This window comes from Amblyomma mixtum, chromosome 9, assembly GCF_055824585.1.
Source record: "Amblyomma mixtum isolate Tamu chromosome 9, ASM5582458v1, whole genome shotgun sequence".
In the NCBI taxonomy this organism is placed as follows: domain Eukaryota; kingdom Metazoa; phylum Arthropoda; class Arachnida; order Ixodida; family Ixodidae; genus Amblyomma; species Amblyomma mixtum.
Window position 1 is genome coordinate 23,569,790 of NC_143020.1, and position 25,134 is coordinate 23,594,923.

Genomic DNA, 25,134 nt, shown 5'->3' on the forward strand with positions numbered 1-25,134 from the left:
TTATTTCTGTGACATTTCTTGCAGCCTGGCTTTTCTGGAAGCACTGTCTACGCGAAAGGCGCCCGCCTTCCAATAAGGAAGCTGCTTCACTAGCTCCCGTGAACATGTCGTGTTAAGGCTGCGAAGACGGTTGCTGAGAGGAAGGATGAACTCGTCCACGAGGCTTTCACCCAGTGTGTACTGAAACACATGAAGAAAAAAACGGGCTGTTGAATACAAGCACTCTTACGTGGAAAATACGCGTACTTTTCGTGCTATAACCACGCTTTTTCCCTCGAATGTAACGTTCGTGTGTAGAAGAAAGGACAAATATGTTGATTTTTTTCACACGCAGCGCCATCTCGTGCTTCCTTCTAAAAAGAGATGTTCCAACTTTTGCAAGCGTAGCTGTGAGCAACAAATCATTAATTACTCTGAAAGGCACAGAATGCTGTCCGTTGCTTCTTCTTACTAATATGTGAGAAAGAAGATACTTAAGGCCAGGGAAGATACAGAAGTCTCCCTCTTACCATATGGTATTTGCTTAGGTAATCGAAAACATAATCATAACTGTTTAAGTCTTCAATCAGAAGTAAGAACAGACTGGTTCCAGAAGTGTGCACATGTAATTAGCGAAAATTGAAGTCATCGAGCAGTTTGTAGCCAATAGCGGCTAATATAATTAACTTTCACAGATTAAGAAACACTGTTTAATTGCATTTAGATAACAGAGTTCCACAGCAGTACAAGACAGGACAGACTGTACTGCCCAGTTGTGTAATTTTGGTAAATTGCAGCTCATCATACATGATTCGAACATTTAAACAAGGTAGAGGTAATGATAACGAGGAATACTAAGGATCAACATACTTATAAGGAACTAGGAAATTAAAATTGACAGTGAAGTATTGGAATAGGCCAGTGAATATGTTGCTAGCAAAAATAATAGATCCAAATGGCATGAGATAAAGGTAGCACAATGGAATGTAAACCATCTGGCAAGCATTCTAGGTTCTCGGAAGAGAGACTAGCTTGAAAACTTCATGCGGAAAAGCAGAGGGCAGGCTCAACGCCACACTTGCAACTCATAAAATTAGATTGCCTTCCTAATATGAGCAAAGTAAACCTATGCGCAAATCTGGAAAAATGGCAGAAACAACCATGAAAGCAAGTTCTATAGGTGGCCTCATTGGATAATGAAATGATTGAGTGTGCAAGAAGATTATTGGGTGAAAACTAGTATTTTTCGAAAAGTTTCGTTCGTTACCCAAACAAAAAGAAGAAGGTGGGCTAAAACACGTTGCACTCCGGAACTTCAAGATTTCATCGGCTTCTAAGCTTTTGTGATCATCTGATCTTTAGGACAACCTAAAACCTGTGGGTGATTTCTAAAGAGAACAGCCCTTACAACACTTGCAGTGTGAGCGTAACGGTTCGCAAGTATTCAGATAAATTGACGAGGCATGCTATCCCTGCCTTACGTTCAGGCATTCGGCAGTCTTCCCTATGTACTCTGTGCCACAGCCGAGGGGAACCCGATACACAATGCCGGTAGCGCAGGAAACACACTTGCAGTGTGAGCGTAACGGTTCGCAAGTATTCAGATAAATTGACGAGGCATGCTATCCCAGCCTTACGTTCAGGCATTCGGCAGTCTTCCCTATGTACCCTGTGCCACAGCCGAGGGGAACCCGATACACAATGCCGGTAGCGCAGGAAACGTACGTCTTCCTTTTTTTCTCTGTGTACTGGTTTAATATCCCAGCTGTGATCAGCTAGAGCACGAAGCCTGGATATCTTGAGAGGGGGGCAGGAAATAGAACATCTACTCAAATTCCGTAAAGTTCTACTAAAGGTTGTGTTCATAAGAGTACTTAAAGTGCGTGTTCTGTGTCTCTGCAAATTCGTTTGGAGGGTTAAGCTGGAATTACTTTGTTCATTTTTCTAAACGCTACAAGTACTTCGGGAAAACCGGCCTTCTTCAGACTATCAGTCCGTTGGCTAAAGCTAGCTTTTATTCTTAAGGGATAGCAATAGGGTAGTCCCAGCATAAATCTTGCTTTCCTTTAGGTTTGGTTTTCATGGTTGTTTCTGCAATATTTTCACGCTCGCGTATGCACATTTTTTTCCCCTCGAAGAAATTCATTTTCATTTCATTCAGTTGCAGACGTAGCGGTCATCCTGTTCCTGCCTTTTCTACGTGATATTTGCAAGCTACATTTTTCATTTAAAGAATCCACCTCACTCAGCATTGTAAGTTATTTTACGGTCATCAATAGCCGGGTGTTAGCATCACTAAACATGAAAGTATATTATAATTGCATCTTTGCATTCCTTACATATTTATTTATTTATTTTACCTGATTTTACCCTCAGCGCTTTGCAGGTATTGCATAGGGTAGTGGGCAGAAATACAGACCGAACAATGGAGCAAAAAGAAATGGGTGCATAAAAGATTAATCCTTCGTATACAATGCTAGCTAAGACAATACATATATTAGTGCAGAACAAAATGAACAGAGCTTATACATCACCAGCCAAAGCTTTGTGAAAGTTATTTATGTCACTAACAGATAAAATTTGATGAGGAAGATCGTCCCATTGATTAGAAGTAGGGGAAGAAACGAGCGTAAGAAAGAAACTGTTTTGCACAAGGGGATGGCAACTTTGTGGGGATGATCAATGCGGCGTGATAAGTAATAGCGTCTATGAAAGAAATTATTGTGTAGGCTGGAGCGATAATATAACTTGTGAAATAGGGTTAGCCGACAAATTTTTCGTGGTGAAGCCAATGCTAGCTCCTCGGCTATTGTTCGAAAGAATGAAACGAGCTGAGTTATTCTGAACATGTTCAAGCGAAGTAAAAAAGTAGTCATGGCTAGGATCCCAGACTGTTGTTGAGTATTCTAGCTTCGGCCGTATTAATGTTCTACAAAGAACTGATTTCAAAGAAGATGCGTGAGAAAAATTACGTCGCAGATAACCTAAAGTTTTGTTAGCGTAATTGATTATGCAATCTATGTGAAGCCTCTGAGATAGGTTAGATGCAATGTGTATGCCTAGGTATTTATAAGAATGGACGCTTTAAAGTGGAATGTCATTCAAATAGAATACGGGAGATGGATTAGCAGAACGGGATATACGCAAGACCTTGCATTTGTTAAAGTTTAGTTCGATTAGCCACAGATTGCACCAATTAACTAAAGCCGTAAGGTCGCGCTGTAGGATATGAATATCATTGTCGCTTTTAATCTCGCTAAAAATCACACAGTCGTCGGCGAATAAATGTATGTTAGAGGACACATGAGAAGGAAGATCACTGATATAAATTAGAAACAGTAATGATCCGCGAACGGAACCTTGTGGAACACCAGAAAGTACATTAACAAAAGATGAGTTGTAATCATTAGCAGCGACAAATTGAGAACGATTAATCAGAAAGCATTTAGTCCATTTGAAGAAGTTATTGTTAGTATTTAGGTGACGTAATTTATGAAGAAGCAAGTAATGGCAAATCTTATCAAACGCTTTTGGAAAGTAAAAAAAAATGCAATCAGCGACTGATGACCCTTCAAGTATCTGTTGCAAGCTATGGGACAGATATTTCAAGGGTAACGAAGATTGCTAAGATTAATCTACTGTCTATGCAGTGAGCTGTGAAAACAACAAAAACATTCAGGATTAAGAGTTCAATACTGGCTGGTTGTGCGCCCAGCTACGTTTGTGGCTTGCTGCAATCCTGGTCCAGTTGAGAATAGCTCAGCATAGCCTCCGCCGAGTTGTCTTCATCAACAAGGTTATCCTGATAAGACCCCCTTGTGTTTCTAGACTCTGTATGCTTATGCGTTGTCAACGGTGTAGGGGGTTCGTGCTTTACCGAGCAATTAGGCCCATCATGACAGTCTACCCTTTTCAGCTCCTTTTACGTTAGCGCGGAAACTTCTTTCGCTCGACCGATGGGTGTCTTAGGCGCGGCAGGAGGAAGGACACGTTATGATTGCGGGAATGGTGCACGCACGCAACGTGCATGACATCCGTTGTGCTCCGCCTTGCTGTCTTAGAGCGTTTATGAGCATAGCGTGAATGCTTTCTGATACGTCGTTTCTCTGCGTTTCCGGGCATCATCTTAGCACACAGTTGGCCCATCGAGCACAGGGAACACATTTCCGCCCTCCACTGTGCAGCTTCTTCGAAGAACAGCGCTGCGAGAAGCAGGCAGTGAGTACCTGAAGGTGGCTTGGGATGAGCCCGACGATTACCAGTTGTGATATCCTAATCACCAGAGAATTGTGCTTCTAGTTTTTCATGCCTGCATTAACTAAATGACGGAGATATGAATGTGATCTCGCTGCACCTATGCCATCTGAATAAGCAGTGAACATACTGCGACTGGCAGTCCTCGCTTCGTTTATTGAATGTTACCGTAAATTTATTTGTGTTACTTAAATTTATTTAGGAATACTGTAGTTGTCACTTTTGGTGATTATAGAAGACAAGTTAAAAATAAAAGGGATTTTAGGCAGGAAAATACACCATTACAAAGTGTGGTCAATGTAGAAACGCAGAAACGGCAATGAATAGCATAGAATGTGTGAAAGCACCGAAGGGAGTACGAGAAATAATAAACTATTGATCATTTCGTACTCTTAATTTGCCAATAGCTTACTTCCTAAAAATATTCACTCTTTGACATGTACTACCGCATTCCTGTCCGGAAGCCATTCCACAAATTAAAACAACCAAGGCAGCAATACATTGAAAACTATCTAGGCGCGTTTTATAAGGCTCTAATGGTGCAGTGTGGTTCATGCGGGTGTTGAGTTTTAAAGGAGGGTGAACATATGCTTCTTACTGAATTTCTTTCGATTCAATGTTCTTTGAGAAAACAATTTCAGACGCTGTTTTTCTCGGTGGGTTTCTATCAGTTCCAAATCACAATCACAATCAAATCACCAAAATATTTTCAGCATGTACGAAACAGTATAGGTTATCCGATTACGCAAACAAACGAAATACACTGCAATGCTCTGAATTTTTTTTTTTTTTTTGCGTTTGTCTCGTAAGTACACTTGGCAAAGGGCCCTAAAGAGACGAGACTTGCTTTAAAACTGGTCGCATAAATGTTCTGTACGCAAATTGTTTCGGATTGTTTGGTGCATACCCCACTTTTTCGTCATATCGCAACGTTTTTTAACACGGTGTAGAGCAGATCTCCATCACATGGGTTTTCTAGCACAGATCATGATAACAACTCCTAAAGACTTAAAGGTACGTAAAGCATCAATCCGTTTCAAAGATTATTTACAGCATTACGAGTAGTCTCCAGAGCTTGGAAGAAATAAATGCTAGTGTATTTTTTTTTTCTCCGTTGAGCGTTATGGCTGTGGCAACTGCGCTTCTTACAAGCTCGTGTTCTCGCCCACTTCACTTTAACAGAAAAGCTTACATAGTTAGCAGGTTTTGTTTAGATCCTTAAGAGAACACCTACATCTTTTAGAACTTTTGGAACCGGTAGGCCTCTACCGGTGACGACAGGCGGGTCCTAAAGAGGTAAACGAAGCCTATCAATGGAAAAAGTTTATGGTCACATCTTTTGTTCTGCTGTGAAAGTTGGGATCTGCGACACGCTCCCCAGGAAATTTCTGAAAGAAGCATGCCCATTGCTAGAGATCGTTTTCGATATCTACACATCTCCCTTGTTTCGTAGAAAAGACATTTCGAGATTTAGAAGTCACCAGAGCGTGGTCTATGTTCTTCGTGGCCAATCCACACGTTTCTACGAGCGTACGTGAGACTAATGAAGCCACATATCTAATATTAAATTAAAGGATGGCAATGTGCTACGAAAATAAAAGGTCTTGTAATGCAAAAGTGAATAAAGTGCGGCAAGAACAGTAGAAAGAAAGCAATATCCATGAACTGCTTTTTGGTTCACTTTGATTGTCCATGTCAGGCGAGAAGATGTCGACAAAGAGCTGTTGAAAAATATCCATAGCTAGGAAGTCACTAGCCTAGTGGTTGGTTTTGCTTCGGGTCGCTCACCTTATTCATGTAGGCCTGAAGTGCCGTAAATGAGGCGTCCTTTTCCTCCTTGAATATCAAAGCTGAGCCATGGATCACGGCTACAGGCCTGTTAAAGCAGGGAGGATTCTTGCGGCAGTGCTCGTAGCGGAAGTTTGAACTGCACGTTAGGGTGAATAGCCGCTCTGCATTGCGCGCAAAGAAAACGTTCAGCATGTCCTGGTCGCCCCGCGCCAATCGAGACCCGAACTCTCGTTGAATCTGCAGCATGTGGCGTTCGAATTCAAATGCGCGCATGCGCGTCAGGTTCATCAGCATGAAACCAGCGTTCACACCTGCGCAAAATGCAAGGGAAACATGCAGGGATCAAGGCAGGTAAGATAAAAGGCTCAGTCATCAACGGCACGGGATAAGCGCACTAAGATGTGGATGACTCTGATACTGATCTTCATTTAAACCTCCGCAGATTGCAAGTGCTCATCAAATCCTTATAAGAATCCAAATGTCGCCCTGTTCCCTGCTGCTTCAACCGCCAGCCATTTTTAATTTCTCTTTCTTCCCACTCTGATTCTGTCAGACAAATGGCTATTTTGCCGAAGGTTGCCTATCTGGATTTGGTAGTCGTGGCATGCAGCGTTTTGCAAAAAGTGCTCACATTTTTTTTTTAACCACAGCTATCGACTGTGAATTAGCCGCACTACTAAGTTATTGTAGGCGTAGTCACTGGCACAGTTCTGCATGCTGTCGTTCTTTCATCCTTCCTTTCTTATTTAAGAGATTGGATTGCAGAAATGATAATGGAGCGTAGATATTTCCAGACTTCAAGCTGACCGGCAGAATGTGCCTATTATGCACGTATGTGTAGACACTACGGCTAGGAGTTCGCGTATTTACGGCGGCAGTTGCCGACTGCCTCATTTGGTTCCGGAGATGCTGTAGAAATTAGTTGCATTGTCCTAGATAGGAAGAAGCGCGCTCGAAGAGCTGCTGTATTATCTGCTTCATTGATGATGAGGATTGTTATATCTAAAAAGCATCATTTAGTGCTTTCTGAACGCATGGGAGAGATTTATTATGCTATTAAACTTCTGCAAAATCCACTGAATGACGCTAATGACTAGTGCAATGTAAACAAATTTCTATATATAAAAAATTAGACGGTGTACTTAAGCACCACCTTAAGGATATGACGCGATATCGGTAAAGAGTGAATGCACACATATGAGGCATATGTCATTCCATACGTTGGATTATTATGCCCCTGTGAGTCCTCACACCACTGCTTGCACAATGGCTGCACCACTGCCCTGTGATGGTAGGTGCTACAACCTGTGAGTCTTGGGCTACGGAAATTGCTTTCTCCCAGTTAGCTCTCGCAATCAACAATTAATTTAACTGCTACCTTTGAAGGCAGTTATTGCGCTCAAAATCCGGGGGGGGGGGGGGGGGGGGGGGTAGATTTTGATGACGCCACACGGTCACGTGATCTAGCTAGCCGAGCATGGTTGCTTCTCCGGGGCACCCGCCTGGGCCACCCCATTCTACCCTATTTTCCACCCACAGCGACTATGTCGACGACAGATTCTCAACATAATGGGAGCTTTAATGCTTCCGCATTAAAAGTAAACTTTTTTATGTTATCCGCGAAAGCCAATTCATCGGCTTCTTTTTACAGAAACAGCTGTTAGCGCCAGTTCCAGAGTTTTGCGCCGTAGATGTCTGTCGTAGCGTGTCGTCGTCGGCGTAACCGGTGGTTGTGTTGCCATGGAAACCGTTAGGTTGGGGATTACCGTGCAAGGAGGATGGGAAAGGTGAGCGGAGAATTCCGTATTCGGTGGGTGGCTGCCACAGGAACCATCCGGTGGTTCGTTAACGCTGAAGGAGAAGGGTATCGGAAGAGCGGAGGCATCCTAATGGGAGGACGGAGAGCGTAAGAAGGCGCAACCGGTCAGCAATTGCCACTGGAACTTCTCGCAGGCTAGCTGGTCTGGAAGGATAAGGAGTCGTACTATGGGCGGAGGCTTTGTGGCAAGAAAGTAGGAAGGCGTAAAGAGAGATGGGTTACAGCCGTAACAGACCGGAAGGTGCTCACCGTTGGCGAAGGAGTTTTGGGGAGGAAGCAGGAATATCTCCAAGTGGAGTGTGATAACCACTGAAAGAGGAGGGTATGGCGAAGAGCGTGAGAACGTGCAACCGGTACTTGGTTGATGTGGGGGTCAACGGGAGGGTACTGACCCCAGCAGCAAAAGATTGGTTGATGTGGAAGGAGGGTAGGGCATTAGGAGGAGGTTGTAGTGAGAACTTAGGAATGCATACGACAGAAACCGTCCGGAATGCGGTTGCTGTGGAAGGATGCTCAAGGGTGTCGCAAGAACGAAGGAGGAGGTAGCATGGTCCATCTGCGGCATCTGCTGCGAAACTTGGTGCCCAAGGGTAGGATGGTTGTCGCCACTGCGCTTCAAGAGCGGTGGATTGCAGAGTCTTAGACGAGTAATTGCTATATGTGGAAAACTTAAAAGGGCGCCTTAAAAATAAACCGATTTGAGGTCGCTCTTATATTCTCTAATACAACATATTATAAAGCATAAATAACCGGTACAGGTTTTCTCTTCATCTCGCGTTAGCCAGTAGTAAAAGACATGACAATTTTTTACGTATATACTGGAACCACTTTAGGAGCTAGACGTTTAAACCACGTTTCGAAGACGACATAAAAGAGGGAGCTAGCATTTTTTAGAGACCCATACATCGCTTTAGGGCAACTTACCAAGCGGTTCGGCAAATGGAAATGGTGTTTTAGGCACGTATACATTAAAAGCAGGATCCTCGGTTTCCGGTGCAATAGCTGCCATCTTCCATTCATTCATAGCATAAAAAAGGCGCCACAAATCTTCAACCGGATGCATAAACATCGTGTCAGTGTCCGCGTATATGACAGCATCAGTGTCTGGAAGGAGTGACTGGAGAACCAGCATTAGATGAAACTTTTATAGCCTATGACTGAAACATAAGCAAGGACAACATTCTTGCTTCACTCCGAGTTAGGGTGAGTGCAAGGATTCTTTTAAACATTCAGGGTGCGAAAATATTATAGCTTATAAACACGCCCCAACAAGAAGCAAGGTCGACGAACACTTATCGTCATGTGGTGTGACGTTCCATAATCGGGGCTAAGCATCGTAGTATGCTGTTTTAGCAAGGATGGTGTTTGTGCACGTTAGATAAAAATCAACATCGAGCCTGAATTACACAGCGTGAATTCAAGTCAACACTCAGCCGATCAACAGGCCTAATTACAGGCACAAAAAACAAGTTGCGCGGATGGACATTGCTTGACCAGAACCTCGGTACCGACGGTCGTTTTTTTAAAAGATTTAGTTCAGTGATTGCATAAGAGCCAGCCTAACAGCACGCAGAAATCTTAGGACGCCTGATTGGTACTACCACCAAAGGTCCCGAGAGAATGTTGCCGTCCTGACTTATTGCTTCACTGAAGAGAACACACGAAAGGCTTTGTTTGTTCGAAGGAACTTCTAGGAAGGCGTGGGTGAACGCAATAAGTATCCTTCAAGACAGGAAAAAACTGATACCTTTCTCAGTTGTTGATGTGAAATCTCTCAGGCATGGCCTATGGTTTGTATGAGCCTGTACTCCTGAACTTCAAAAAATAGTTCAAAAATTATTCTGAGAAGATAACTCTCATACGAAACTTCACTGCGGCGCCCGAGATCTTTATGTCGCGAGAGTTCGTCGCGGACGATTGGGAGAATGGCTTCACTGAGGATCACAGCTTTCACAAGGTCGTGGAAATGCATGCTAGCAACCGTGATGACTTAGGCACTCGGCTGAACACCAGAGTCATGTGACGTCACTTAAGAGCTTCAAATGAGCGCCAATGCTTCACGACGCCCGTGGCAGAACCCAAGTCCTCTACAAAGAAATAAACTGAATATGTCCTCTGTGATGCCTTTTAGGAAATGGTGGACTCTGGTTTCTTCGGACATCTGTGGACTCATCACTTTAGACAGCTTCACTACCTCCTCAGTGTATGTCGCGCAAATCTCAACATGCACTTCCGCTCTCTGGAGCAAGGCGTCCTCAGCGCATTCTCTGCTTAGAATAGTATCACCGAAGCAGTTGCGGATCTCTTCTACGAATGGGCCCGAACTTGTTAAGGATGCTTCATGGTTTTAAAAACATGTTGACGCGCTACTACTAACTAAAATAAAAAAACAGCATTGCCCAGATTAACGGTGGCATCACAGCGATTGTATTAAAATATTTTGCCCAAGATTGCTGGAACTGTATTTAGAATAGCCTGCTGCTATATTCCTGCTGTTCACAATGAGTGGCCTTTGGAATGTTCTTGAATGCGTTGCAAACATTATAATGCATTTTAAAAGGCATCTTGCTGTGTTCTCAACAGATGAAAGCAGAGGCTAACCTACGTGCACAGCCTAACCTAAGTAGTGAATTTATTGTTCCCTGGTGCACGTGGAATTTTTTAAAAAAACCATCAACATTATGAAACAAATAGTACTCCATTCTAAATGCAGGCTAGTAATGAAGACCACTTACCGGCACGAAAAGCCTCTGCGTAGTGCACGGTCGAAACATATTACGCCATCTGGCCTCGTCCCCCGTTGGGAAAGCCGTTCGTAGCACATCGACGTGCACCCTTTCAAGAACAGTGGGCGGCCACGATGAGGGCTTGCGTCATGTAAAGAAGAGTCAGAATGTGTTACAAAGGCGCACATAGAAGAAAAAGGCAGTGAACACAGGGGAAACAATAGTAAGCAATTCTGGCGACTCATTAAAAGAAATAGCTCCAGAAGCGGTAACAGTGCCCAAAGCTGATTAACATAGTTTTGCTTCCTATCCTAGCTCCCAAAGAATCGGGTACCAATGGATCAGCTCAGCGATCCCTAAGAGGTGCTGGTTTTTAAACGACCACTGTGCCTTCGATTCCACTCCACCATCCGCACTCGTAGGATATTTCTCCTCTCGCGGACGTAGCCCCCTCCCCCTCTCTTTGGACTAGTGAACGGAGGTGCCTGAGGGCAGAATACATTTATGGTTGCTAGAAGAGTTGGCGTGCTGACCGGCTTGAGATAAAGCGTAGTTGCACGTGCCTCCGCTTTATGACAACAAATCTGGCGCTGGTGTTCTCCGCCGGGCGCTCGGGTGCGGATCGTCTGCTTCACGCGGTGGTTGCGTTTGGCTTTTCTCTTACTTGAGTTTTGGCTCACAACGTTACGTTTGTGTTGACTGTCTCTAGACAATACCGCTCAAGCAGATATTAACTAGTTGGCAGTGAAACGCTAAAGGTGAGAGGCGGCAGCTATTTGATCTCCTGTTTCCGTCAGCTCTAGCGCAGTGCAGTTCGCAAACACACCTAGTATTTTATGGTATATATGAAAAAAAGAACCTTATAGCCAGCTTAAACGGGTGTGGAAGAAGCCGAAACGTTCATTGCTTTTGTGCCGCGGTGTCCTGAATTGTTTATAAAATGCGAGTTTTCCGCCATCCGGCTAAGTAGGTACTGTACTAGGCCTTCTGTGCGAATGTAACTTCGAGCAGCAGTTCACCGAACTTACGGCACTACACATTTGTCACTGAAGGTCATTCTTTTGGACTAACAAACTCATTTTCTACATGGCATGCAATTCAGTGCCAGCGCTACTGGGAGTGCTAGAGTTTTTTGGGGCCGACAATCCCGTTCTAGCTCCGGCCACGGCCGCATGCCAGCCTGCGTGAAAATGGAAGCCTCCTACTCCCACTTGATCCTGCAAATGGAATCCTTCAGGATTGCTTGCACGTTCGCTCACTCGGTTAGAGTGGCAAAGCATATATAAGATATATATAGGCGAGTCTGCATGACCATTCAGCTATTTCCCGCGGCGGCCGTGAAGGGGGGGATTGAGTGTTTAAGGTGGAGAAGCAGAGGCGATCATTTTTATTTTTATTTGTGCCGTTGATGTGCCGCGCAACGTTTAATTATGACTTTAACACTAAACAGAAAGTTGAAAAAAATTCCCAGTCGCCTACAAGAAAAGAAATTCGTTACGAATTGAGGGGCGCTGGCTCAGACATGTTAACTAGCGCGAGTAAACCAGCGGACAGAGAAAGAGAAGCAGATGGGACACGCGTTAGTCCCAAATTAAGGGGCTGCCTAAATCAGGAAGACAAGGCGAGAAAGTTCGGGGAGTGTAGGGAAATCATTGCGTGCGGCTCAAAGGCGCCATGTGCGGTAGGATGTGAGCAGCATATAAGACCAGCTGACAAATCGTGTCAGCAAGCTTCGATGTATCGCAACAATTCATTCCATTCATGGTTAAGGCCCCGCTTTGAAAAAGAAATGTAAAAACGGCACGTGACCGAAGCGCAATGAAACAGCGCTGAGTGAAAGTCAAACTTCAAATTCATAAAGGACTGGGGAGTGACAAGTGGCATCCTCTAGTGGTCCCGTTCATTGACCTCAATCTGCTAGTAGCCTCCTTATAGGCCGATGGACGAAAAATACCGCGCGCACCGAAGGCGATGGCTACTGGTAAACGTGGCAACTGGTAAATGCCCTTCTTGGTGACAGAGTTCGGCTTCCAGTAATCCACCCAAAACCATAACATGCCGTCTTTGTTTTTAATGAGAGCAACCTGCAATGAGCATTGGCTGTTGGAAAGCTGGTTAATGCCATCTCCGAGCATCTCCTTAATTGATGACTTAAAGGTGCACTGAAGAGGATTCTGAACTTGTCTTTTTGCCGCGGGAACTCGATCTACACGTTCCTAGCATTCTTAGAATCTGCGAGTTATTGCCCTCTGTGGCCGATTTCCCTATATAAATCGAATTACCGTCCGGCTCCCGCCTTTATTTTTGGAATTCTCCGCGTACGGTGGGCGGAGTGGACCAACGCGTGAAGTGCCTTTCAGCCTGCTCCGTGGAGGCTTTGCTTTCGCTTATTTTCTTTTTGGTTTCCATGAATAAATAGTTTCATTAGCAGACAATATAGCCGCAAAATAAGCCCGCAGAAATAAAAATACGCGCGGACAATTTGCTACTACGGAATACTACGTATTACTCCGCCGATGGCAGAGCGGCAAGCCGCCACGAGACTGGGTGAAAGGCGCTCCACGCGTTGGTCGACTCCGCCCACCGTACGCGGGAGAAAAAAAAGGCGGGAACCGGACGTTAATTCGATTTAATTACGAAAATCGGCCACACAGGGCAATAAATCGAAGTTTCTAGGGAAACTCGGAACGTGTAGATCGAGTTCCCGCTGCAAAAAGACAAGTTCAGATTCCTCTTCAGTGCACCTTTAATGGCTTCGCGCTCCGTCGATGAGACGTTTTAAGGGTGTTGATGAATTGGGTGTACGTCATCAAACGTCATGATTTGGGGTTTAGTTATGATAGTTCGATGCAGTTTGGACGAGGACAAGAAGCTCTTTTTGAATTCGAGCAGCAGTGAACAACGCTGTTCCCGTTGTCTCGCTGACAGGGGAGAGCTAACATCGAGACTGTAGAGGTTCGTTGGATGCTGCACTGTTTCGGAGTAAAAAAGAGATGAAGCATCGGAGAAGTATTCGGCAAGTGCTATTGAAGTGCAGAGACAAAGATGCCGATGCTCGTGTATAAATCTCATAACAAGTACCTGTGACTGGTCATTGCTAATTTGGATCGGAATGCAGACCACGCACACGACTTGAGTCGTACTTTAAGAGGGTTAACTGCTGAGCTAGTTGCGCCCGTGTTGTCCAGTGTTGCGCCCGTGTTGCTAGTTGCGCCCGTGTTGTCGTCTGTCTTGTGTTGTGTCGTTGCGCTAAAAAATCATTTATTATGACTTGAGTCAGCCGTAATAAAAGGTTAAAATGTTGGAATCGGCGTCCCATCACCGTTCTGAAGTGCACCACAAACGACAATAATAAAGTCGCTTGTTCGAGGATGAAGGGTGACAGTGTACGTAGGAAGACGAAGCAACTGGATTTTTCGTGTAGCATTGTGGAGGGCGGCAGCATTCTAAGTTGAAAACGTTACGTTGCAATTTAGGATGCCAGCAATCGCCAATTTTTGCGTAGAAAATTGACTCCTAAGGTAAGCTTTCAAGTACATCACTCGAAACAAGAGATATGACCGCAAACGTCGACTCCTTCATTTCAACTTGGGCGGTGCACATTGCGAGAGGTAATCATATAATCACCTGCTGTGCTGAAATGTGTGCCAGCCTATGGTTCGTGAGCGACGGTGAGCTGGATATTTATAGTTTAATAAGTATAACCAGTATCCAATAACGCTTCAACGTGGAGACCCATAATTATCAAAGGTATGTCCACTGAAGGTACTCCGTGAATGTTGGGCTCCATGGGCGGTCATCGATCACAAGTGTAATTCTCTGCAGGCCGTTCTACCGGTAATTCTTCGACGTTGTGTGTGCGATGTAATGGCGTTGATGTGTCAGAGTAATCGATGACCGCGGACCTTCTCATCATAAGATGCGGCGTCATGCTGTGTACGCGTCGATGGGAGGTCTCCGGCACAGCGATGTCCAGTGAGTCCACCCCCCGAGGTCGCTGGCGTCAGTTTTCCAACCGAGGGCTGAGAGACTGGCCCTGCGCTGGCCGGCATAAACTCGGGATAGATAGTGAAGGCCGACCCCTGAGCGATGAGGACCTAGCCTGCGACGGATGAGAAGAAAGGGAGCCACCTTCAAAGAAATCCGCGACGGCCTAGGGTTGTCCCCATAGCGGAGTCGAGGAGAACCGACAGGAAAGTCTTCTAGGCCCAGACGGCGATGGTGAAAGCGCCTACAAAGTGATTCACTTTGCCGGAGCGAAAGCATAATGGGCGTCGGTCCGGTGTGCGCCACACGTCAGTTTTCCGCGCAGAGTGTCGGGGATCTCCTACGTGCTGCAGCACGGGTGCAGGCGGCCGTTCCACCTCAACAGCAGCGAGATCGAAGGGCGCCGACGAGGAAGCAATTGACTGCAGGGCTTCGGGGTGCATGAGATGACGACGTTCAAGGCAGACAGGAGAAGGGTAAGGGCGATGTTGATCAGTGAGCCAAGGCAGCCGAAGCGCTTGCTGCACCTCTGCTCGGGTAACGCTCTCAATGGAGCTGGAAGTCGGGGCAGGTACAGCGTACAGCTCCTCGTGTGCGTGGCGCACAGTTGAACCGATGAAATACCCTAACACAACAGTGTTGGTGCCATGGGAGGGAAACTTACTTTCAACGGAGATAGCCTCCATGGTGCGATCGTAGGCAGACTTTGCTGAAGGAGCTGCTCAATGTTGTAAGACTACGTGAAAAACTCGGTGTAGTTTTTGTAAGGGCTTCGAGCCAGGCTTTCAATAAGCTCCTTTCTTTTGGCACCACGCATGATGAGGAGCCGGTTTTTGACTTCGGACATTGTGGGGTCCGCGCGTGTAAAAATGCGCGTCATGTCTTTTACATACGCTGCCTCATTCTCATTTGGAAGCTCAGCGCGAGATACCAGAGCGTGTTGTCCACGTTCGCGACAATCCGAGCTGTCACAGGTTTCAGGAGACGACGCCAGAACTCACTACAGGAACCGAGCTGGTCTTCGCTGTTTTTGAAACACGTCCGAGCGCCGCCGTCAAAGCTAGAGTAGACGTTCGTGAGCTGGGCGGTGCCATCTAATTGCTTAACACTGCAACTATCTCGCAGCGAGGCAACCAGTCTTTCACATCTTCAAAAATGTCGACGTGGAAGGACTTGGGAATGCGGGGGTTTGTAGCGTGAAAGGAGATGAGGTTACGACAGGCATGTAGGTGACACCAAGTTCCTTCGCGGACGTGCCCGAAGGTGAAATCTCTCGTGGTAAGCCTCGTAGGCTGCTACTTCCACGGCGAACTGACGTGTCGATAGATATAGGGCTGTAACTATTGCTAACCGTCGGGTCACGGACATGGGAGTGGAGTGCGGATAGTCCCCGTAGCTCTTCGCTCAGCTAATCAGACTCTGATTTACAGAAAAGCCACTTCGGCTAAGAAGATCAAGTTTCTGACCCATGGAGGCAGCGCCGCCGGCGTGAAGCTGGACCACGATTCACTTGCAGCGGTTGCGTGCCGTGAGGCTCCGGCCTCCACGCCTCAGGGACTCTCTTCCATTCTATTGCACCCGCCCGTGCCCCTTTCGATCTGGTCGGTATGAACCATCTCGGCCCTTTCCCTTTGTGCTCTAGAGGCAACCGGTACAACAACATTTACCACTGGCTACCTAACCCGATACCCTGATAGCAAGGCTTTACCTCGTGTTACACACTCTGAGATTGGTGCTTTCGCCACGAACCAAATCGTAGTTCAGCACAGCGTCCCGACCGTAGTCGTTATCGACAGCGTAACAGCCTTTATTTCGCAGGTGATGGCCGAAGTTTTCACTTCAGTGGTACGACCCATCGCAAAACTACTGCTTGCTACCCGCAGGCGAACGGCCTGACAGAGAGGCTTCACAAAACCACGGCGTACTTGCTGGCGTTGTATGTCGATGTCGAACGCAACACCTGTGAGATGATTTTGCCGTTAATGTCATTTGCCAAGAATGTAGCAGCCCAGGCACGACAAGCTTCACACCACTTCGCCTCCTCCACTTCATGAAGGTTCGGACGATGTTAGACACAATGCTGTCTTTCTCGGTCGATCACAACTTTCGGCTGACGCTGAGCAGTTGCTCAAGACGCCGAGCAGGCTTGGCAACTAGCACGCCTCCTCATTGCATAGCGACAATATTAATATGCGCACCGATACAACCTTAGGCACAGACAAGTATTCTACAATCCCAGCGACCAGGTTTGGGTGTCTACTCCTCTTCGATGAAGAGGCTTGTCCGAAAAGCTCATATGTCTCCATTCCCGTCCTTACAAATTCTCGCGGGGCGTCAGCGACGGCAAATACGAAACATACGCGGACGAGGTACCCTCAGAGCTGAGACGGCGTGGACTACCCTACCCGGATGTCATCCGTTGTTTTGCGCATGAAGCCCTATTTTGCTCGGTGACCACCCAGCTTCCTTTGAACTTTTTCTTGTGTGCTTATGTGCGCTTGCGGGCGCGCGTCATATAAGAAAGAGGAATGCCAGGAGGTGCTCAGGCGCAAAGATGATGGTGACGCTTGAGGGGCTCGAACAGAAAGACTTGAAGGTCGCCGGCTCCGTTTCTGAAGGACGTGCTGCCGTGCTATCTGGTCTAGCTCTGTACTGCCAAGCTTACCCTGTTAATTGCTGTCACCAAAATTATTGCAATATATAAACCCACTCACCATGAACACAAAAACAAGAAGTAAAATGTGCAGAGTGCGGATTAGCAGATGAAAAGGGATAAAAAGCCCCGCCGCGGTAGCTCAGCGGATGTGGCGCTCGTCTGCTGACCCGAAAGACGCATGCTCGATCCCGGCCGCGGTGGCCGAATTTCGATGAAGATGAAATTCTAGAGGCCCGTGTACTGTACGATGTTAGTGCACGTTAAAGAACCCCACGTGCTCGAAATTTCCGGAGCCCTTCACTACGGCGGCCCTCATAGCCTGAGTTGCTTCGGGAAGTTCAGCCCCAATAAACCAAACCAAAAGGGATGAAAAGAGTAAAAGGTACAAACTGTCCGCTTCGTTCTTTCCTGTTCTTCACGCTGTGTATATTATGGCAACTGTCAACACGCCCATTCCTTACACATGTTCAAAGTACTTCGAACACTAAGAGCTAGGTTGACCAAAAGACAGTTTGTTTACAGCTATTAAGAATGGTCACCACGCCGACAAACTTCGTGTGACGCGATCAGTGTGCGTCTGTAGACTTGAACGCTTCAGGAGTGCTCGCGAGAGAACACTAAATGTTTAACTGGACTAGACCTCCTGCCATTCTCACAGCCAATAAAGATACCATGATTTGTACTAGTGATTTCTCAACCGCCTTATGTGTTATAGCCCTCCCTTTATACACATTGAAAGAGACCCACTCATCACTGTCCTTATGCTGCTTGGGGCCAAAATTTGAGTATCTTCGATACCTCACAAATTGAAAACTGCGGAAGCTTTCATGGGCCAGGCTCCACAATCGCAAAACTGTTCCTGTGAAACATCACTCTTGGGCATGGCACCCCATTGATCGCCATAGCAAGGAGCAGTGTTTACAGATTACTTATAACTGGGTATATTTTCCGGATATGTAGCAAGAGCCATCGCAAAGCCACGGCCCACCATACGCAGAGCAACTAACTGATCAAACAATTGAACAGGATCACTTAGGTGACGCTGTCAATGTATGCCGATGTGCATACTTTGGGTCTGCTCCTACGGTATATTACATTCGAATAAACAACGTTTGTAAGGACATACGCCCTTCAGGCTGTTTCGCATGGTACACGAAAATGAAATTTAGAGCGCCGGATGCTGTCCTTCCCTGCCCAAGTTATGACCACCTCACAAATCACATCCACCCTGCAATTTACCAATGGTCAAAAAAACATCATCTGGCACACCTTCCATTCTGTAAGCAGACGGCACTGATGCGCAGCGCTATGTGCTTCACCTCAAAGAAGATTATAAACCGGGAAACCAAGCCTGTGTGTGGGCCGCCTTTTTTCTAAAGTTTGTTTCACAAGTTTCTTTGCCGCTTGCTTGGGCCTTACAAACCTTTCTGGCGTGCGAGGAATGATAGCTGGAAAATTCTCTTAGACGCTGCCGCACTCTCAAGGTGCTGCTAGCCCTGTTACTATGTTAGCCGTCTTGTGTGACAGACGATACCATACGTGGTAGAGTTCAGTATTTTCTTAATTCTTGCACGTCCTAGTGCTGACTCTGCTTATTATGCCTTCTTTGTGACTGCTCCTCAACTTCCCTGGGATGCGGCCGGCGTCGCTACAATTTTTTTTTTTTTTTAGAATGGGCAGTAATGCCCATCGAAATCTTTTTGGTGGAGCAGAGCTTGAATTAGATTGTGTTCGAGCTATTGCGCAGAGGGCATCTTGCCCCGGTATTCATGCTTTGCGCTGGTTATTGAACCCGGCGTTCTTCTGCAATTACCTCACAATATCATGACCGTTTTAAAAAGAACTGCGATTTAGAAATTTCCTCAATACGAACAAGATTTCACAGCAGCTCTCGAGCGCGGCTATTTTCTGCCGACTGCTGCACCGCCACATCGGCGTTTCTTTAGGGACTGCATGGCTTTCGTGGCTCCGCGGCCGGGCCACCACAATAGCCGCGATTAGCTGCCCTTCCAGTGCAAAAAGCGCTCCCGAGCGTACTTTCAGAGCGCGGTTCAGTTGCAGAAAATTTTTGTGTTATCATAGACAATTTGATCCTCTAATCATAGCGTGATATTCCAGTTAAATTTGCCGGCTGTTAGCAAGTGCTCGCACTATCGCTGTCGTCTTGGTGCTCAGTTGGCGAGAAAATGTTTTTTATAAACTTTTAGCATTAGGTGTTTGGGTGGCAGTGAGTCCCACTTGCAATGTACTCTTAATCCTTCCTGCGGGCTGTGAAGCAACCGCCGTTAATATGGTTGTATTGCCGCCTGTGTGGTGGTGCGAAAGTAACGCCAGCAAATTATCATTGTGAGCTGAGCTGAATCAATAGGGTAAGAGAAAACAAGTACTGTCGTGCTTTATTCTACCGCGCATAAAGACGTAGTTTTGCGTAATGTATGACAGCTTGGATAAATTTTACAGAGAAACCAGCTTTTGCGAATTCTGAGGCGCGAAGTCGCGTTTATTATTTTGGGAAGATCTCGGCGCGTGTGACATCGTTGCGCAGCCGTTTGGAGAAGTGTCATCGAATGTAATAAAATGTTGTTTACGTTGTTGTGACTCAAGCAGATACCAACAACAGAAAAGTACTGCGGTCAGCCTTTTACCACGCCGGTTACACTGACATAAGAAAATAACCACTTCATTTTGTAGCTGTAGTTTTAAATTCCTTTACACGAGATATATCTAATTTCAACAATAGCAGCGTTTGATTGCCCATGACGAACGATTGACGATCGAAAACACGCATTTCGCTCAGACAATCCTGAGTTTAAAGTTCTACAATCCGGTTCCCCTTGCTCATCACTACACTATCGCTTGAAATCAACAAATCTACAGGCTGACCCAAATAACTGTCATCATTTTTGGCAGCTCGAGTGAAGACGGTAGGAAGCCATACAGCAGTGCAGAAATATGTTTTTGAGTACCAGTTTTCAATCCGTCCCTGCCTGGTCTACTACCATCTGATGTCAAGAAGTAGAAATACGCGTGAGATAACCGCAGTACGGTGTGGTAGAGGGCAAATGTGAGTGGTGATGCACATCACGCGTTCGATGTTAGAGCGCACCGAAGACTGTAGCAAAGACTGTGCCGACAATGCACGCCTTCTAAGCTCGACGCCCACGCGACACCCAGCTCGATCCCGGCCGCGGCGGTTGAATTTCTTTAGAGGAGAAATTCCAGAGGCCCGTGTACTGTGCGATGTCAGTGCACGTTAAAGAACACCAGGTGGTCGAAATTTCCGGAGCCCTCCACTACGGCGTCCCTCATAGCCTTAGGCGCTTTGGGACGTTAAACCCCATAAACCAAGGCAAACCAAACCGCACAGTTAACTCGGCCGGGAACGCCGACAGATGGCGCCTTGTAGAGAGTAAGAGCGCGTCCGGAGCCTGCGTGCCTGGATGAAAATATCTAGTGTATATTGTTCATGGGAAGTGTTTCTGTGTGCATTTGATAATATCTCAAGCCCGGGCTGTTAACTACTACAATATTGCGAAGATACGCATCAGTAGAATATTTTAAAACAACCTTGAGGTATGATGTCCTTTAAAAAAATTACATGTATTTAACATGTATAGCCTCTTATTTCGTTGTAAGGCATTTGAGAGAATTGCTTGATCGTTTACCGAGACATAAGATAGTTGTGTTCATACTCACCACTTTCCTAACCTTGCGAATATTACCCTTGTCTGCAAATATTACTATGCGCATCGGCGACGAGGAGAAAGCGACCGCAGATTTGACAGCGGTCATGCCGATATCAAAGTTATCCTCGCAGATGACAAATACCAACGTCATTCTGTTGCTGCAAAGGAGGGTAAAAGGGTACGTAGAGATTAGTGTTGGGAAGACGCTAATGAGCGAATTACAGCGCCTCTGCATGGAGGCTCGGCACACTGAAATACGAAAATAAAAAAAATGCAATAATATATCGATAGACTACAAGCGAAGGAGAATAAAATAAAAACAAGAAATGACTAAAAACCGTCATTGTAATTGTAAAGGCTTTCATTTGTAATTTCTTGTAAAAAGAGAAGTCAATGTCTAGAGGTCGACGAGCACGATCTCCCGTCCTTTTTTTCATGCAAGAATGCTTTTAACAGAACCATTTTCCAATTTCATCATCTCAAAAAACGTTACTATGGTTGCTGTCCATCCGCTCATCAGGTCCGTCCCCTAGGATCTAGGACCGTTCATGTGTTCGAAGTGCCACTTGAATAACGTCGATAAATTCCAGTTTCTTGTTTTCTGGAAGTTTTCGTTTAGAATAGCGTCATTTGGAGGCTTACGAAGTGCGCAGGGTGTTTTATTGTCATCTACAATAAAACAAAGTTGCGAAGGCAGATGCGCACAGCATCAGAATGACGTTTTTTAGAGCGCAGCTCTTAGGCGTCCGTTTCTGCGTTTTGCGGCGTCGCCGTTGTCCGTTGTAACCAGGAGAGAGTAAAAGCGCAACCTCCTCCCTTCCTTAGCAAGAAACAAAAAAAACAGCGCCGCGTAGACAGCTGTCACCGGCGCGCGTCATAAACGTCGTAAAACGGGGGAGAAGGATTCCCTGGAGAGCGACTAGGATTTTGTGTGTAGCTGCCCCCTCTCCCACCACTCACCGACGCGGCCCGTGGGGGGATAGCCATCAATTGTTCGAGACTGTTCGAGTCGTTTCTCCTGTCCCTGTAATACGATTTTTTTTAAAGTCAACCTAACTATTCTGTATCATCTTGGGGTAATTCTTATTGGAGCTATTTGTTATGCATTTCGTTTATTCAGAACCATTGCCTCGAATTTGATATGCTTGGAAACAGACAGCCTTTGCTTCGTCTCATTACTCTTACATCGATGCTCTTACAATGAACATCTCATTAATCTCAAGCTAAGGCTTATACTTAGCCTAGCTCATTATGGCAACACTAAATTTCTTTGTTTCTCTATATCTTTTCTCGATAATAGTAACAACTCCCTGTCCCCTGAAAGAAAAAGAAAAAATATGATAATGCGAAGGAGCACTAATATTTAAAAAAAGTGTTTTTGACCCATAAGAGGCTGCAACTCACTACCGATAACAGATAAATCAGCTCAATCACAACCTGCATTCAATAGGTTTCTGAAAATCACACTTTATCACGTGATTCAGAATCAAGCCACGCCTAAGATTCCCTAATCTCGTCCTTAAGCTCGACTCCCTTACAGTAAGCACTCATAGTTGGTCCTCATTTACCATTTTTTTATATTTCTCTCTTTTCCCACTGTGTCTCTCTGTGGAGCTCTCTAACAGTGGGTGTTTACTAGCCCACATTTCTGTATCATCGTGGGTACGCAGGGGAGACGGGCTTGCCTCGCCTGAGGAGAAACGAGAGCCTACACGGAAAAAAATGGCTGAGGCTTAGCTAAGGTTAAGCCTAGTCAGATGCGAAGCATATTGATGGCTAGGCTTGGTAATACATGGCTTTCCTTGGTTGACGTTCATACCGCTCTTCATCGGTCTCTGTGGCACGCTGAAGCTTTCGCTTCTCGTTCAAATCAGCCCTGCTTCTAGGCGGCATCCCAACACCTGGCCGCCTCGTAAGTGCATGGAGAGCGAGGAAAGCTCAGCTTTATACCGCTGCTGTAGCGTCACGTAGTCAGCTGCAGCGCCTCTGGTGTAGAGCCTCCACCGCCGCAGCCGACCGCGCGAGCCGGCAGCCCATCTCTCCTCTGCTGTGACGTCATGTTGTCACGTGGTCAGCCGCCGCGCCTCTGATGTGGAGCCTCCACCGCCGCGGCCGACCGCGCGAGCCGGCAGCCCATCTCTCCTCTGCTGTGACGTCATGTTGTCACGTGCTGTCACGTGGTCACGCTAAAGGTCAATGGTAGCTTCACCGCCGCGCTCGACGGGCTGTAGTGTAGCTCTAGTAATATGCTTCGCATAAAAAAAAGCCAGAAAAGAACAACCGCTACCTGGATTGACCATAAAACAGGAAGGAAGATGTTTTCCTTACGGTATTAAAGCCGTAAATTTTTCGGGGACGATAAAAACCAGGCTTAGTTTTTGATTAATGCCCAGAATTCGCCGGGGTATATCTACGCGCTTGCAAAAAGCACTGCTCGACATTAGTTATTGGATGCAATTGATGTGAAAGAGAAGTGTCGACTAGAGTGAGCAGAAGACGCTGTAGATTTTTCATCGTAATGGCTTACCTTTATTAATGAAATACTGACTAGAATACTGAGAAAATTTATCCTGCTTTTCATCTAGAAGCTGCCTTTCGGTGGGCAGCTTAGGCTGTCACTTACTTGTCAACTGGTCTCTTGCTTGACGAAGCGCTAAGCTTCGTAGCCACTTGAGCTGTAGTGGCATTAACCTTAACATGGCTGATGATGTTCGTCTCCACTTGCTTTAAAAAAGCAAAGATTTTAGCACCAGGGTCCACGTTTTCAGAAACGAGGCTCTGCGTACTGGCATTAATTCCAATACCAGAAAAGAAGGGGTAAGAAGGCACAAGCCGCTTCCTCACAGTCGCCAGTCCAACCATGATGCACAGCACGCACAGGCATAGGACCAACTTGAGAAGGCCCCGGGTTCTCACGGAACTCATTTCGAGTTGGCTTGACACTGGAAAATAGTGCGTCATATACTTAGTGTCCAAAGCATGCTGGCACTTCAGCAAGACGATTTTTTTTCGCTCTAGAAAAGTATAGAAAACGACCTCCTTTTTGTCCGCTTCCTTTTCATCGGCACCACCGTGCCTACAACAGATGAATGGATGATAATCATTGCGTGGACAAATGGCAAAACTGCCTTGTTTGCAATAAAATGATGGGGGAGGCCATTTTCTGAACAGGTATGTATTAGCGCCACGCCGCCCGTAATGTTTCTATCCCAGCGGCAAAAGGCATGAACTAGAACATGCGCGCTCGAACAGGGCCATTTGTGCAGGTCAGTAGGTGTTGTTTGGAACAGTGGACACCTCCATAGTGCTTTAAGCAACTCGGCGGTAAAAATGGTAATTTTTTTTGAGGAAAGGAAATCCGCAGTATCTGTTTCACATATCACGGTGGACCCCTAAACCGCGCCGTAGGGACAGGAGGAAGGTGGGAGCGGAAGAAAAGAAATTGCCGACGATTACTTCCTAATGCGAAATTTGAGCGCAGCTCATCAGTTGTTTCAGCTCTTTGATAGACTTAGGCAAAGAATTCGAGCAAGACATGTATGCACAATTACAGACAACTTTTTATTTTTCACACATATTTCTTCTTCGAAAAACACTTTACTAACAGTTCTTGATTCTTGTGAAGGAAGCTTTGTGGACGGAGAAATAGATAGATATAGCTCGACTTGCTGCACCAATGCCTTGTTCTTAAAGACGAGGTCTGCGCAGGTATTCCGTGAGGTTGCCACAGCTGTGGGAGCCGTTACGAGCGAGAGGAACGGGATGTCTTCCCGCATAAGAAATTGCCGCTTGTCTTTATATCTACATTAAAGTCCCGACTCACCCTGCTACCCTGGAAGGCGAGGTTGTTTTCTCCTCCCCACCCGATCAGGAACCCGATTGTATTCCGGTGTATACATTCAAAGATATTACAACCTAGTATCAAAATAGTCATCGCCTTTACCCTAGCTCATGTAAAGGTCTGAAGAAGGCGGATGAGCGGCTCCTTCTCCGTCTTCTCACCAATACATTGCTGTGCCCGGCAGCACTAACACATTTTGAACCCTTCTCCTCATCCTAGCTCTCCTGGCTCAGAAGCTCATAAACCGCTTCTGCGGTTCCGCGAAATCCTAATTCATTATTGCGACAGCCACCGTATCTACCCAGTACCTGCCAAGGGGCTGAGTAAGGCGGAGGAGCGAACTCTGCGGCGCCTGCAGACATGAACTCTTCTCTGTCCTGCCATAGCAAAACACT

At 46.1% G+C, this 25,134-nt stretch overlaps 1 protein-coding gene across 1 annotated transcript; it reads right to left on the minus strand.

Annotated features, from left to right (window-relative positions):
- Positions 1 to 23,823, minus strand: LOC149328512 (glucoside xylosyltransferase 2-like). The gene is made up of 6 exons (XM_089559006.1): positions 23,522 to 23,823; positions 20,909 to 21,056; positions 10,579 to 10,710; positions 8,768 to 8,960; positions 6,022 to 6,335; positions 1 to 180 (listed from the first exon to the last, which is right to left on the minus strand). Exons 1-6 carry the CDS (start codon positions 23,821 to 23,823, stop codon positions 1 to 3), a joined length of 1,269 nt encoding a protein of 422 aa, XP_089415132.1.
- Positions 23,824 to 25,134: the final 1,311 nt, after the last annotated feature.